Genomic DNA, 17,163 nt, shown 5'->3' with positions numbered 1-17,163 from the left:
AGAGATGGCCTTTTTACTGTGGTGGTAATAGTGAAATCAGCTAATTCCTTAAGATTATTTTTGTGTTTATATCTGATATAACTGATGTTCTTTTATTTGTTAATGCTCAGTGTGACCTTGGGATGTTTTTCAGAATTACTTTTATAATGATGACATCTTTAACTTTAATTATGCCCAAGCCAAAGCTGCAACTGGCAGTACCAGTGAGGGTGAAGAGGTGGGTACCTGCTTTTGAAGGCATCTGAATGATTCTATCTAAAATATCTAAAAACACTGTTACCTTTTTCGCACTGAAATAAAACATTTAAGGGTAAAAGATTATTAAAAGTTCCTTGGTTCTTAGGTTACTTTAAAAAGCACAGTATAAATAGATACAGAGATTTTATAACCACATTAATGCTTTCATTTTTTGGATACATTTTATAGAAACATAATATACATGGAGAAAGAACACAGCATTTTTTCTTTTTGTCTTTTTAGGGCCTCACCTGCGGCATACGGAGGTTCTCAGGCTAGGGTTCTAATCGGAGCTGTAGCTGGCAGCGTACACCAGAGCCACAGCAATGCGGAATCCTTAATTCACTGAGCAAGGCCAGGGGTCGAACCTGCAACCTCATGGTTCCTAACTGGATTCATTTCCACTGTACCACTATGGGAACTCCTTGTTTTTTCCTTTTTATTTTTATTTTTTTTACCTACACTCACGGCATGCAGAAGTTCTAGGGCCAGGGATGGAACCCAAGCCATAGCAGCAACCCAGGCCGCTGCAGTGACAATGCTGGATCCTTAACCCACTGAGCCACCAGGGAACTCCTTGTCCCCTTTTTGAGTCAATCCCTTTCCCCCAAGGCTAACAATTGTCTTGACATTGAACTCCTTAGATTGATTATCTGAGAGATTCAAAATAATTCAATTGAATTATTTGATTCAATTTTTGTAATTATTCAACTTATTCAAATTCTGTTTCCCAGTTTCCATTATGTTTAGAAACAATCCCTTTATTATTTTTGTCTATGAGTTATCCTAAAACATGTTTCATGATTTATATGTGTGTCATCCTTTCAGGTTATTTTGATTTCTAAGTTAATTGTATTCTAGAGTATAGTCTATATAACACCAGTCCTTTATTGCCCAGTAGGATGAATAGTTGTTAACTATTCTGTTCAAATCTTCTGTAGCATTATCAACCTAATGTCACCTTGTGATATCAATAACTGAGAGAAGTGTGTTAAAATCGCCACAATTTTATCCTTTTTTTTTTTTGGCAGCCTATATAGAATTTGTTCATTTATGATGCTCGTTGATCCAAAGTAAGCTGATACAGATATTTTTACTGCAAAGGCATCTTCATATTTATTCCCTTGTTTCCTCTTCTTGCAGATTTTCCTTTTAATCCAAAGTGAGAAGTTGAAAAATGACTACATTTACCTCAGTTGGTTGGCTCGGTGCTGTGAGTCTTCTTTTATTTATTTATTTACTTTGTCTTTTTGTCTTTTTCTAGAGCTGCACCTGTGGCATATGGAGGTTCCCAGGCTAGGGGTCGAATCAGAGCTGTAGCCGCTGGCCTATGCCACAGCCACAGCAACGCCGGATCCGAGCCACATCTGCGACCTATACCGCAGCTCAGAGTAACACCGGATCCTCAACCCACTGAGCAAGGTCAAGGTCAAACCTATGTCCTCATGGATGCTAGTCAGATTTGTTTCTTTTGAGCCATGACAGGAACTCCTATGAGTCTTCTTTTAAATGTTATTTTTTAAAATGTTATAGAAGAGTCCTTTTTTTTTTTTTTTTGTCTTTTTGCCATTTCTTGCGCCGCTCCCGCGGCATATGGAGGTTCCCAGGCTAGGGTTCAAGTCAGAGCTGTAGGCCCTGGCCTACACCAGAGCCACAGCAACTCAGGATCCAAGCCGCGTCTGCAACCTATACCACAGCTCACGGCAATGCTGGATCCTTAACCCACTGAGCAAGGCCAAGGATTGAGCCCACAACCTCATGGTTCCTAGTCGGATTCGTTAACCACTGAGCCACGACGGGAACTCCCGAAGAGTCCTCTTTTTATTGAATGTTTTCTAATTTTGTTGTGTAGAATGAGAAAACGCTGAAATTAAATGTGGTTAATGCTACTCGGTAAGGGTGGCCATGTACCCGCAAGTTCAGCCTGTGATTAGCTGTACCACGTGCCCTTGAGCTCAAGTGAACGGTCCTAAAAGAGGCCAGATTCTTCCTGGAGCCCTGTTAAAGCTTCCAGAGTCTCAGTTTACTATGTATTTTGTTCAGTGATACTGTTAGCTCATTTTACCTTTTCAATATGGCATCAGTCTGAAAAGTGATAAAATGTCAAAAACATAATTTTTTGTTGTATATTATATAGCTGTCTTTCTCTCTGTTTCTCCGCTATCTTTTCTTGTTTCTTTTTTTCACTTGAATTTAAAACGTTCACTGAATTTTTAATGTCCTGGGAAAACTTTAGCAATTAGATATTACAGGTGAGGTTGAAACTGTGTGAGTGAAATTGAATGAATGATAGGTGACTTTTTTGCTTTTGAGCAAAGTGGGAGCTACTGGAAGTCAACCGAATCTAAAAAAGACATAACTATGTGAATCCTAACTTAAGAATTTTAAGAATAGTGGAGTTCTTATGGGAAGCCAGCTTACTGCCAACACAGAAAGATTTCCATGTAAGAGCTGTTTACCATTACTTTGGATACGTTTGTAACATAGAACCAAATCCATAAAATCGCAAGATGCAGAAGCGTATTTCTTATACGTTTAAAAAGCATTAAATCTTTGTTTCTCTTTGTAGACATTATGAATAAGAAACCAAGACTAGCCTGGGAACTTTATCTCAAGATGGAAACCTCTGGCGAATCCTTTAGCCTCTTACAGCTCATTGCCAATGACTGCTACAGGGTGAGGCTGGGTGAGACCTAAAGGCAAAGCGAAGATCGGGGTCACATTGCTGCACTGACTAAATATTAGGGGAGGTATCCCTGGAGATTAAGTGGCTGTAGGTGGGAGGGTTCACACGGTGTTAGCAGAAATGTCATCCCTTTCACAAATGGACTGAACTCAGAGACGGCAGCATTTCAGGGTTTTATATGTATGTAAAACAGGCGTACACAGGAATGAAATATGAAATGATGTATATGAAATGATGATTTAGAGAGAAGGATATAGATTTCTAAAGGCAGTGAATTTTTAGGTATAGTGCAGGGAGAGATAGTCATCTGATAGTTGAAAGTTTGGTTCTGAAGCTCAAGAAAGTTGTCCTCTGACATGGAGAGACAGATTTAGAGACATCTCTCCACTTCAGCAGTGATCGAAGCCCTGAAAAACAGTGACATTACCCAGATAAGGAAATGAAGTAAGGAGAATAGGGAGTTGCAAACCAAACCGTTGGGGAAACCATGGTGCAAATAGTAGACAGGAAAGACAAAGCAATCAGAAAAAGAACAGAAAAGCCATCAGATTTAGTGATGGACTAGCTCTGTGTGTGGATGGGTGGGGGCGGGCTGCTGTTGGAAAAGCAGGGAGGAGTTTGGGAGCCTCTCCTCTAGATGAAAAGCTTTTTAGAAAATTAGCCCTGGGAGTTCTCCTGTGGCTCAGCAGGTTGAGGATCCGGCGTTGTCACTGCTGCGGCTTGGGTCACTGCTGTGGTGTGGGTTCAGTCCCTAGCCCAAGAACTTCCAAATGCTACATGTGTGGCCAAGAGAGAAAAAAAAATTAACCTCAAATTCTGGAAACTCCTATTTTTAGAATATTTCTTCTTGTCCAAAAGATAGGAAAACGTCAGGTAAAGGGAGTCTAGTATCAAGTTAATAATAGCTCACTTCAAAGTGAATCATTACAAAAATAAAGTGAATTACCATCAATAGAAATGGTTTTAAAACATTGGAAACTTGAAGATGTTTAATAGCACTTACAGGTAGAAATGATATTAAGTGAGTTAGGGAAGATAGAAGGAAAGGAAACTTTTTTTTTTTGGTCTTTTTGCCAATTCTTGGGCTGCTCCCACAACATATGGAGGTTCCCAGGCTAGGGGTCCAATCAGAGCTGTAGCCGCCGGCCTACACCACAGCCACAGCAACTCGGGATTTGAGCCGAGTCTGCAACCTGCACCATGGCTCACGGCAACACCGGATCCTTAACCCACTGAGCAAGGCTAGGGATTGAACCCACAATCTCATGGTTCCTAGTCGGATTTGTTAACCACTGAGTCACAACGGGAACTCCAGGAAACTCTTAAAGACAGGAATTTAGTTCAGTTTTAGATGTTTTAAATCTGAAGTGTGTTTGGGGCTTCCAGGTAGCGATATTACATCTGGGAAGTTATCAGGATGAGCCTGAAGCTCAGGTATTCATGGGGGAGGTTAGAATTAGAGATGCAGCTTTAGTTAACTGTAGTTAGTGGTGGTGGTGGTGGTAGTAGCAGCAGCAGTAGTAGCTGCAGAGTATGGGAGAGAACGTGATTAACCGGTGAACGGTGTAAGGATTTGTGTGGAACCCTAGGGATAGAAATGGAAAGAAGAGTCAGCGGATGAAGATGAGCAGAAAGGAAAGAAAAAGACCGAGAGAGAGAAAAAGGTTTTCATTACTCTTTTTCTTGTTCCTATTTTATCAAATGCCAAGAAAGGAGAACATCAGATCTGCAACTAGATGGAATTACATGAGGCCTGAGAAAACACTACTAGGTACAGAAGAGAATTGGATTAGGAAGCAGATTCAATGAGAATAATGTAGACCATAGTCTTAAAAAGCAAACAAACAAACAAAAAACAACTGTTGCTGAGGACAAAGAGGAGAATGGGATGCTACTTGAAAAGGGAAAATAAGAGTTACCCTCATGGCTCAGCAGTAACGAACCCAGTTAATATCCGTGAGGACACGGGTTTGATCCCTGGCCTAATTCACGGGTTAAGGATCCGGTGCTGCTGGGAGCTGTGGTGTAGGTCTCAGATGCGGCTTGGATCTGGCATTGTGTGGCTGTGGCATAGGCCAGCAGCTCCTATTCAGCCCCTAGCCTGGAAACTTCCACATGCCACAAGTGTGGCACTAAAAAGACCAAAAAAAAAAAAAATTGTTTTTTTAAAGGAAAACAGGGTTAGGCATTTTTTTGAGGGGGGGACTTATTTTTGCAGGTGGAAGGAGAGTTCTTTTTCTTTTAAAATAGTAAGAGTATAGAATTTTTTAAAAAAAATAGTATGAGTATATCTTTAGGCAGAAGAAAAGGAGCCATTGAACAGAGTGATTAAAGATTCAAGAGAGTGGGAGCATTTTTGATGGAGTGAGACCCTAGAGGAGGTGAAAAGAGGATGGGGGTTAAGAGTAAAGGAAGATAAAAAGCTTGAAAAACACTTTGGCATTACCTGGTATTTCAGTGGTCCCACTACCATCCACCAGTTGGGTGATTCACTAGAAGAACACATATGACTTGACATAAAGTTATCCTCATGGCTAAGATTTATTATAATACAGAAAAAGCAGGAAAAAGATATGTACAGGTGAAGGCTAGAGAGGTTAAGCACAGACTTTCTTGTCTGCCCTCTATGCAGATTGCACAGTCACATTTTTCTCCAGCTGCAGACAGCAAAGACATGTACAGGATGTCCTTATCCAGGAAAAATAGAAGAGACAAATAGGATAAAAATAGCAGAATTAAGTCCTATCATATCAATAATTGCATTAAATATAAATGGTATAAATGTTCTAATTAAAAGACAGATATTGGATTTCTCTTGTGATTAAAGATTTGGCATTGTCACTGCAGCATCTTGGGTTACTGCTGTGGTACAGGTTTGATCCCCGGCCCGGAAACTTCCACATGCTTTCGGTGCAACCAAAAACAAACAAACAAACAAAAAAAAAACAGACATTGATAGAGTAGATAAAAAACCCAACTATGTGTTTTCTGCAAGAAACTCACTTAAAATATAACAGTATAGGTAGGTTGAAAGTAAAAGGATGGAAAAATATATACCGTAAAAAATATATGCTGTTTCTTTAGCAAACAAATAGATGCTCAGTGTGTGACTCAGCAGTCACACTCCTGGGCATTTATTCCAGAAAAATGAAAACCTATATTCACACAAATGCCTATTCACAAATGTCAATAGCAGCTTTATTTGTAGTAGCCCTGAACTGGGAACAGTCCTCCAGTAGGTGGGTTGTTAAACTGGGTTTCATGTGGGATCCTACTCAGCAATATAAGAGACCTGTGATGATGACCTTGACTCTATTCTTGATATTTGACTGCTGACATCTTTTTTTTTTTTTTTTTTTTTTTTTTGTCTTTTTGCTATTTCTTGGGCCGCTCCTGCGGCATATGGAGGTTCCCAGGCTAGGGGTCTAATCGGAGCTGTAGCCACCGGCCTACGCCAGAGCCACAGCAATGCGGGATCCAAGCCATATCTGCAAGCTACACCACAGCTCATGGCAACGCTGGATCGCTAACCCACTGAGCAAGGGCAGGGACCAAATCCGAAACCTCATGGTTCCTAGTCGGATTCGTTAACCACTGCGCCACGATGGGAACTCCTGCTGACATCTTTTAAGCCTCACTCACCCCTCTTCCCCTTGTGCTCCACATGTGGACAAAATGATAAGAAAGCCTGAATACTTCCTTCTCTGGTGCCTTTGGGTGATTCAAACCACACGAGGCCCTGCCCATGCTCAGAACTGTCACCCCAGCCCTATCCCCTAAGCAAAGTAAAACCCAGGCCACTCTCCTTCCTCGATTTCAGGCCATTATGGACCTGCTTGCAAGGACTGTCCTACTCTCCCCAGAGACCTCAGTTATATCACTAAGCAACCGTTTCTCTCTCTCTCTCTCCCTCTCTCTCTCTTTTTTTTTTTTTTTTCTTTTTAGGGCTGCACCCACAGCATATGGAGGTTTCCAGGGTAGGGATCAAATCGGAGCTGTAGCTGCCAGCCTACACCACAACCACAGCAATGCCAGATCCAACCTGCATCTTCGACCTACACCACAGCACACGGCAACGCCAGATCCTTAACCCACCGAGTGAGGCCAGGGATGGAACCTGCATCCTTGTGGATATCAGTCAGGTTCCTTAACCACTGGTCCCCGATGAGAACTCCCTAAGCAACCTTTTTATGCCTTCTTGGTATGTGTGTGGCATCGTCATTGACATCCAAACCAAACTTTAGGTGGAGGCACATGCTGCTTTTTAGGTTTTTGTACAAACTCTTGATCATGCAATAATTTGGATTAACAAGGAACAATAATAACATTATGCTGAGTGAAAAATCCAATCTCAATGGGTCCCATCCTGCTTGATTTCATTTTTGAAATGACAAAGTTACAGAGAAGTAGGACAAAGTGGTGATTGCCAGAGGTTAGGGAGGGTAAACTGGGAGGAGAGTACATGTGACCCTGAAGGGGGTAGCATAGCTTTGTGGCGATAGAATCCTTCTATGTTTTGAAGCAATGGTGGTTACATGAGTCTACACATTCGTTGCAGTGATGTCAGTTTCCTGGGTTTGATATCGTGATATTATAGTTGTGTAAGCGGTAATGGGGGAAAATTGGTTGAAAGGTCTATGGGACCTCTCTTACTGTCTTTGTAACCTCCTCTAAATTTATAATTATTTCAAAAAAAGGTATTTTGGAATGAACTAACTGGAGCTGTATGCAGCAAAATTGATAAATCATAAAAACATGTATAAGATAAAAGAATATTATAGCATTATTTCATATAACTAAAATACTGAGAGGCAACGCTCAATTATACTGTCTAAAGATGTATACATAGGTGATAAAACTCTGAAGAGAGTCAAAGAACTGATGACCCTAAGAGACTAGTACTGGAGTTCCCACTGTGGTGCAGCAGGTTAAGGATCCGGCATCGCTGTGACATAGGTCAAAGCTGCGGCTCAGGTTCAATCCCTGGCCTGGAAACTGCCGTATGTTATGGGTGCAGCTAGTAAAACAACAACAATGACAACAAAACCTAGTACTTACTGAAAATAGGGAAGAAGAGGGTTGTTGTCTGAAAGTGACACACAGAGAGCTTCTGCTTTGCTGTAAGTGGTCTATTTCTTGATCTGGGTGATGGTTACATTTTTATTCACACCGTGGTCATTAAATTGTACATTTATGGGGAGTTCCCGTCGTGGCGCAGTGGTTGACGAATCCGACTAGGAACCATGAGGTTGCGGGTTCGGTCCCTGCCCTTGCTCAGTGGGTTAACCATCCGGCGTTGCCGTGAGCTGTGGTGTGGGTCGCAGATGCGGCTCGGATCCCGTGTTGCTGTGGCTCTGGCGTAGGCTGGGGGCTGCAGCTCCCGATTCGACCCCTAGCCTGGGAACCTCCATATGCCGAGGGAGCGGCCCAAGAAATAGCAAAAAAAAAAAAAAAAAAAAGACAAAAAAAAATAAATAAATTGTACATTTATGTTTCCTGCACCATTTGGTGTGGTTACCTCATCAAAAAAAGTTTTTTTAGGAGAGCATAGGAAGATGGATTAACCTTGAAAAAGAATAAGAATACTTCGTTCCTTGAGATAGGCAGAAAATAGGGAAGGATTAATGAATGTATAACTGAACTGAAGGAAGGTTGTATCTTCTGTGTGAAGTATAGGAAAAAAACTAAGCTAAGAGTGCAGTAGGTTTTGTTTTTTTGTTTGTTTGTTTGTTTGCTTTTTTCCGGCTGCATCTGCAGCATATGGAGGTTCCCAGGGCAGGGGTCAAAGCAGAGCCATAGCTGCCAGCGTACACCACAGCCACAGCAGCATGGGAGCCGAGCCAAGTCCATGACCTACACCACAGCTCACAGCAACACTGGATCCTCAACCCACTGAGCAAGGCCAGGGACGGAACCTGCATCCTCACGGATACTAGTCAGATTTGTCTCCCCTATGCCACAACGGGAACTCCCTGAAATAGAGATCTTAAGGAAATTGGCAAAGGTTTAAAACAACAGTTTACAGGAAAGAAGTCACTAAGCCACACTGAGTAAGAGGATTGCCCAACACCTTAAAGTCCAATGAAACTGGTAACACTATACGTTTATGATTGCTAATCAGGAAAACCCATCTAAGGAAAAATTTAATGATATTCAGCATATTCTACAAGGCCAAGGAAGTATGTAGTATACTTGGGAAAGAAGTTTATCACAATGAATTAAATGTTTTAAAGATTAGCTGTTTCAGGAATTCCCATTATGGCTCAGTGGAAACGAACTCAACTAAGTATCCATGAGGATGCGGGTTCAGTCCCTGGCCTCGTTCAGTGGGTTAAGGATCCGGCATTGCCATGAGCTGTGGTGCAGGTTGCAGACTGAGGTCGGATCTGGTGTTGCTGTGGCTGTGGTGTAGGCTGGCAGTTGTAGCTCCAGTTGGACCCCTAGCCTGGTAACCTCCATGTGCTGCAAGTGCAGCCCTAAAAATCCCAAAAAAAAGATTTGCTGTTTTGAATAGTAGTCAATATACATTTAGACATTCTGAGACTTTAGGGACAAGGTCAGGTCTTGGGTTGAACATGATCAAATCAGCATGAAAGGGATATATTGAGGAAACCTGAAAAATAACCAGTTCAAATGCCAGGCATCAAAGTTTATCCTCAAGATTAGAATATAATCGGAAGAAATGACAAATGTGTTGATTGCAGCATAACTAGACTGTATGTAGATTGTTATATTGTTGAAAATTTAACAAAAGTAAGGGAATTTAAATTACACCCAGGAGTTCCCATTATGGCTCAGTGGTAACAAACTCGACTAGCATCCATGAGGACGTGGCTTCGATCCCTGGCCTCGCTCAGTGGGTTAAGGATCCAGCGTGGCTTTGAGCTGTGGTGTAGGTCGCAGACATTGCTCGGATCCCACGTTGCTGTGGCTGTGGCGTAGGTCAGCAGCTGTAGCTCTGATTCGACCCCTAGCCTGGGAACCTCCGTAAGTTATGGGTACGGCCCTAAAAAGACAAAAGACAAATTAATTAATTAATTTATCAAACCCATATTCACAAACTGTGATTTTCCTTCTTCTTGTTTTAATAAGGAATTGAAATTTATCTAATTTGCTAGTTGAAAATATTGCCATGCCCTTGTTTTGTGTGGTTATGTTCCATGGTATCTTTACATTTATTTTCCTTCTGTGCAATATTTGACTACAAGTATTACAACAATGCTTTCTTTTATTCAGATGGGCCAGTTTTACTATTCAGCCAAAGCCTTTGACGTCTTAGAGAGGCTGGATCCCAACCCTGAATATTGGGAAGGCAAGAGGGGTGCCTGTGTAGGCATATTCCAGATGATCTTAGCTGGAAGAGAACCCAAGTAAGTAGACAGACAAGAGGCACTGCCTCTATGCATTTGCTGGTTCCTGAGGGATGAGAATTCTTTCCTGGATGACATCTTCTGAAAACGAAAAATTATAATGACATTGTAAAATAATAAATGAAAGGTTACGTTTTCTATTCTTTTTTTTTTTTTTTTTTTGCCACACCCAGTGCATATGGAGGTTCCCAGGCTAGAGGTCGAATCAGAGCTGTAGCCGCTGGCCTATGCCACAGTCACAGCAATGCCAGATCCAAGCTGTGTCTGTGACCTACACCACAGCTAGCGGCAATACCAGATCCTTAACCCACTGATCAAGTCCAGGGATCGAACCTGCAGCCTCATGGATACAAGTCAGATTCATTTCTGCTGAGCCACAATGAGAACTCATAAGTTTTATATTCCATCTGAACTTTTTCTTCTAGAGCTTTTTTTGTGTGTGTCTTTTTAGCGCCGTACCTGAGGCATATGGAAGTTTCCGGGCTAGGGGTTGAATTGGGGCTGCAGCTGCCAACCTACGCCACAGCCACAGCAACTTGGGAATCCGACCTGCATCTACGACCTACACCACAGCTCACGACAATGCCGCATCCTTAATCTGCTGAGCAAGGCCATATAGATCAAACCTGGGTCCTCACGGATGCTAATCAGATTTGTTTCTGCTGCGCCATGACAGGAACTCCCAGGACTTTTTATTTTATAGAATCAGATCATTCTAAAGTATGTATATTGGGGACACTGAGTATACTACAGTTCTCAAGTCTAAGAACAAGATATATGTTTGACTCTAAATGAACTGCCACTTTCACAGACAATGTCTTTTTCAATCTCGTCAACTCTTTGCCTATTGGCTTTTTTTTTTTTTCTTTGGCTGCATTCATGGCATGTGGAAGTTCCCAGGCCAAAGACCAAACCCATAGCACAGCAGTGGCAACACTGGATCCTTAACCCACCACCCCACCAAGAAACTCCTTGGCTTTGTTCTTGTGCCTTGTAGTTTAGATCTCAAAGAAATTGAATGGAGTGGGTGTGGTTAATAATTCTTTTTTTTTTCTTTTGCATTTTCATATTCCAGGAAATACTGAGACATTAGACTACATAAAATAAAGTGGCATATAGCTCTATTTGTAATAACAATTAAAATGCTTAAAACTAAATTCAATTTTTTGAATATAATTTCATGGAATGTATTTGTACTAATGTATGAATAAGACATATGACTATTTTACAAGTAAATAATTATCAAAATTTACTTCCTGCCTTGTATCTACTTCCAGGCCCAAATAAAACTTAAAAGGGAGTTCCCTGGTAGGCCGGCAGTTTAGGACTTGGCATTGTCCCAGCCGTAGTTTGGGTTACCGCCGTGGTGCCAGCTTAGTCCCTGGCTTGGGAACTTCTGCATGTTGCAGGTGCAACAACAAAAAAATTAAAAATAAAAATAGGAATTCCCATCGTGGTGCAGCAGAAATGAATCTGACTAGCGTCCAAAAAAAAAAAAAGATAATAAAATAATAAAAAATTAAAAATAAAAATAAATAGAAAATAATTTGGCAAGGTGAAAGAAGATGCTTGAGGGAAAAATTAGAAAATTTGAGAAAATCCTTAAGGAAGAGGATCAATAGGCAGTCATCTATAGATTTGATAAAGTAATAGGAATGTTTTAGAATGTATTACTTAAAAAATGAATTTTATTTTTTTATTTTATTTTTTGTCTTTTTGTCTTTTTAGGGCTGCACCTGCAGCATATGGAGATTCCCAGGCTAAGGGTCTAATCGGAGCTGTAGCTGCCTCCCTACGCCACAGCCACAGCAACGCCAGATCTGAGCCTTGTCTGTGACCTACACCCCAGCTCATGTCAACGCCAGATCCTTAACCCACTGAGCGAGGCCAGGGATCGAACCCAAAACCTCATGGTTCCTAGTCACATTCGTTTCTGCTGCGCCACGACGGGAACTCCGGTTTTTAATTTTAAATTTAAATTACCTAAAATATAAATACCGAACATTTGCTTTAACTTTCTGCTGTGTTTATTAGCATTGTTTTTCTTTAAGAAATCATCTATTCCTGGCTTTGTCAAAATCTACGGATATGGCAGTGACACCCACTTGATTACCCCTGGGTTAAGCTGATTCCCACCTTAAAGAAGCAATCCGGGACTCAAACAGTCAATTGACTCGTTAATACAGAGCTCGAATTTGAACCCAACTCTTTGAACCCAGCTCCTTGGGTTCCAACCCACTTCGTACTCTGTCATGTGGAATAAGCATGGAAATGGAAATATTCATGTCATGTTAGGACAAAAAGATAGCATGTATATAGATGATATGGATAAACAGAAAACTTGGACTGGGGAGAAGGATTTCACAGAATTTCCATTTTATGATGGCACCATAAGACTAGAAGTCTAAGAAGTTCATAATTGGTTTATGAATACACAGTGAAAGAGTAGGCAAAAATGCTGTCCTAGAGGGCTAGAAAGAAGTCACGAGTTTATTTTACTTGTTAACCTGCACTCTTTATTGAAACACTTTGTCCTTTTCCTCAGAGAGACCCTTCGAGAAGTGCTCCACTTACTGAGAAGCACGGGTAACAGCCAAGTGGAGTACATCATCCGGATCATGAAGAAATGGGCCAAAGAAAACCGGGTGCCCGTCTAAGACGGCTCTGGAGGCCCACGGAACCAGTCACCACTTTGACATGAACTTGGAAAGCATTTTCCTCAAGTTTACGCAAGGTGCAGGCCTCTATTTTATTGTTCCCTTCCCTGTTCTTCCAGCCTCAAGATCAGTGGCTGGCTTGTCTAGACCAAGCCTCCTGGAGATCTCAGTGCCATAGGCCGTGCTGTGGCTCCTGTATGATGCGACGAGCAATAAGACTTTGGATTTGTCTGGTGCCTTTCTTCCAAAAATACTCAGAGTACTCTTAGCTAGTTCACTGGCTTGGAGGAGGATGGGGTAACTCTTTACAGACACTAGCATCCCGTGGCATTTTCTCCAAGCCACAATAACGAATGCCTTTAACGCTCCAGGGTCGCCATCATTGTCGTCTTAATTTTAGCCATCTACCCACATTGCCCTGTTTTACTGGGGAATTCCATAAAAAGATTTATAACGCATCTCTGAACCTTGGGAGAGCAAAGGTTATAAATAGCTGCATGATTCTAAGAATGGCAGGCAGGTCCTTTAGCAAACTGTTCCGTCGTTAATAGATAACAGGCTTGTGGGATTACTCTTTCAGTAGTTGAATTCTTGTTGACAGTAACATGTTACAGTTGAGTAACACATATATTGCAGTTTTTTTAAAAGGTGAGTACTATGGAAAAAAAGTCTGTGTAGTACATTTAAAGATATTCAGGACACAAAGTATACAAATCTCATCAGTCACATCTCCATAATATTTTAGGTAACATAACAGGTATAGGTTTTTTCTTCATATATCTTGCTGAATAAACATCAATTTTTAAAAGTAGGGCCATAAAGATTATTTTATTGATTAATGTGATGATAACAGAATGTGGGTCATGTGAGCCCTTTGTGGGATTTCCTAATGGCTGGAGTCTTGGTCTAAGTCATATTCCAGCCCCATGTTTCTGAGCTCTCAACATAAACCTTTCGTACAGCTGAGCATTTTTAGGGTCACAACCTATTTTTGGGCAATAGACCCACATGTTTTCTGTACCAGATTACCTTCGTTTCTACATTCTGTAATTTTTTCTGTTCGCTAAGACACCAGTATTGCAGGTGTAGAAAGTGCAGCGTCATCCCTATCCAGCATGAGAACTGAAAGTCATCATTGCCTGAAGCCCTAGAGACAGAGAATGCCTGTAAGCACCGTGTCAGCTTTTCCACCCACATCCCCAACATCACTGTGGCTGCAGACGCTGTACACATGGCAGGGTTTGGAGCAGCTACGGGGAGGAGATCGGTGACCCCAGCGAACCTCTGCCTCCCAGACAGTTGCAAGGGGTTCTTTCAGCTCTGCTCAGGAAGATGGCCAGGTTTCCAGTCTGTTATTTAGACCCAGATCTAATCAGTCCAGAGCACAAATCAAAATAAACTGGTCTGAATCAGTGAATTTTAGAAAACAAAGTTACCTTATTTTTCATATGCCAAAGCTTCTATTTCCTCCTTATGTTGTTTATGTTTTTTCAATAATTGCATCTCGGTATCTAAGATACTAGGTGAGTCAGATCTGGACAGAACCTGCTGTAATCTTAAGAATCCTTATGGTTCTTACTTACCTCACTTAAAATATGAACAAACATAATAGTAGGAAAATGCACATGGAACCACTTTCCAGTGATTCTTGGCAATGAAATTTGTCTTCCAGTTAATTGCTGTTATTTTCAGATTTCCTTTACCTGGAAAGCTTTTCCACTGATGGTGACTTACTTTTTTTTTTTTTTGGTCTTTTTTTTTGCCTTTTCTAGGCCCGCTTCCTGTGGCACATGGAGGTTCCCAGGGTCGAATTGGAGCTGTAGCTGCCGGTCTACGCCAGAGCCACAACAACGCGGGATCTGAGCTACAACCTACACCACAGCTCACGGCAACGCCGGATCCTTCACCCACTGAGCAAGGCCAGGGATCGAACCCGCAATCTCATGGTTCCTAGTCGGATTCATTAACCACTGTACCACAACAGGGACTCCGATGGTGACTTACTTTTAAATGAGCTTTTGTTGAATTTGAATAATCTAGCTTCTCCCTACCATTTTCTTGTCTTTGGGGAAAAAAAATACTCCAAAAAGAGCAATTTCCAGAATTTTAGGTTAACTTTTTAAAAGGTTTTTAATCTGGGCGTTTCCCCCCATGGCACAGTGGGACCAGTAGTATCTCTACAGCACTGGGACATAGGTTCAATCCCCAGCCCACCATAGTGGGTTAAGTATCTGGTGTTGCTGCAGCTGGCATAGGTTGCCAGTGCGGCTCAGATCTGATCCGTGGCCCAGGAACTCCATATGCCGCAGTGTGGCCAAAAATGAAGGAAAAGAAAGTTTTTAATCTGTAGACTTGAGCCAGGAAACCCACAAAGACTAGTTTCAGACAAATACTGTCCGCTTGTGTCATTAGGGATGGCTACTTCTGAAGCATCTTGGCGGGGTCTCGTGATTGCAGGAAAGGGTTGCACAGAGAGGAGAAGGTCCAGGCTTAGGACTGTAGTGTAATGTGCACAGTTCATGGCATCAGTGTACTCTTTACAATCTGTAGCAGATGTTAACTTACAAATGGAAAAAAATTTTTTTAATTATTTTTGTACTTCAAAAAAATGCATATACTCCAGTGTAACATGTTCAAATTAAAGTTTATTATTTGGTTCTTATTCATCACATTCTGTTGAGGGTGGCGAGTGCAGCCCTGGGTGTGTCATGTGTCTTTTCCCCTTTCTTTCCTGACCCTAGAGCGAAGGGGGAGCACAGAGTTTTGGGCTCCACAGGCTATTCCTTGTGAGAGAAAAGCAGCTATCTCCTGGGAGTTCTGTCCACTAGGGCTTGTGGTTCCTGCTCAGTCATACTGGTTTGGCTCTTTACTGCATTACAGTCCATTCCAGAAGTTGTTTGACCAGTGCATAGTGTAAGCCTCATACATAGAAAGCTCCCAAATATGTGTTGACTGAATAATTAAATACGTAGTAAACTGGTAGAGCTGGGGACTTATGAGACCTGAGCCCGTGTATTCTGGTTCCCATATAATTATTGTTTTATGGTGTGTCGAGCATATATATACTCAGGGCTAGGAATGCGGAGACAAATAACGTACAGACCTGATCCTTCAGGAGCTCAGTCTAACAGAAGTATATACAACTAAACACGGTAAACACGGTAACGTGCAATTGTTGTCCTCAATAGGAACTGAGTATTGAGAGAGAAAATAAGCAATGGGAACATTTGTATCTATGTAAACAGGATACCTCCTACCTCATTTGGGAGAAGCCATCAGAATGAATCCTGAAACTCCGCAGCTAGCAAAACGCACAGGCTTCTAGCACCTGTGTAGTGTGTGTTCATGCAGCATATATCCACGGACACAGAAGCTGAAGGACCGCTGTCCTCCTTTTTGGCTCAGTACACTTAAAAAATTACAAGTGAGCTTAAACTGCACTAGTTACTTTTACCTCCCAATGGCAAAGATGAATTCATGATTTCCTAATTTCTATGCTTGTAACTCCTTTAATATGGTGGATGAAGTCATCTCTCTTCTTCACCTTACAAAGTACTTCTAAGGTTTATATGGTTTTTGGTTTTGGTTTTGGTTTTGGTTTTTGTTGTTTTTTTTTTTTTTCAGGGCTACACCTGCGGCATATGGAGGTTCCCAGGCTAGGGGTCAAATTGGAGCTGTAGCCACTGGCCTACACCACAGCCACAGCAACGCCAGATCCAAGCCACATCTGTGACCTACACCACAGCTCATGGATCCTTAACCCCCTGAGGGAGGCCAGGGATTGAACTTGCAACCTAGTCAGATTCATTTCTGCTGCACCATGATAGGAACTCCAGGTTTATATTATTTTAGGATAACTTTCAAACAGTATTCTACCAGAGTTCCCGTGGTGGCACAGCAATAATAAACCCGACTAGTATCCATGAGGATGTGGGTTCTATCTGTGGTCTCACTCAGTGGGTTAAAGGATCCAGCATTGCTACAAGCTGTGGTGTAGGTTGCAGATGCAACTTGGATCTGGCATTGCTGTGGTTGTGGTGTAGGCCAGCAACTGTAGCCCCGATTCAACCCTAGCCTGGGAACTTCCATATGTCATGGCAGCCCTAAAAAGACAAAAAAAGAAAAAAAGAAAAAAAAAAAAGAAAAGGAAAAGGATGTACAAAATTATGCCACACAACTACTAGTCAAAAGAAAGCTGGAATGGTGTTCCCTG

The 17,163-nt window shown here is 41.7% G+C and overlaps 1 protein-coding gene across 2 annotated transcripts in view; it reads left to right on the top strand.

Moving 5' to 3' along the window:
• TTC26 (tetratricopeptide repeat domain 26) overlaps positions 1–15,612 on the top strand; it is a 46,926-nt gene extending 31,314 nt beyond the window's left edge. The window contains exons 14-18 of one of the 2 annotated variants that reach the window (XM_003134620.5): positions 134–217; positions 1,381–1,450; positions 2,807–2,913; positions 10,160–10,293; positions 12,839–15,612. In XM_003134620.5, coding sequence (XP_003134668.2) covers positions 134–217; positions 1,381–1,450; positions 2,807–2,913; positions 10,160–10,293; positions 12,839–12,950 — 507 coding nt within the window. In that variant the 3' untranslated portion in view covers positions 12,951–15,612. The remainder of the gene's footprint in view (positions 1–133; positions 218–1,380; positions 1,451–2,806; positions 2,914–10,159; positions 10,294–12,838) is intronic. The other variant, XM_005657746.3, reaches the window with a different exon arrangement.

The sequence above is a fragment of the Sus scrofa genome, chromosome 18 (genome assembly GCF_000003025.6).
Source record: "Sus scrofa isolate TJ Tabasco breed Duroc chromosome 18, Sscrofa11.1, whole genome shotgun sequence".
Taxonomy (NCBI): Eukaryota; Metazoa; Chordata; class Mammalia; order Artiodactyla; family Suidae; genus Sus; species Sus scrofa.
The sequence above is the reverse complement of the archived record's forward strand: the minus strand, read 5'-3'. Positions and strand labels throughout refer to the sequence as shown.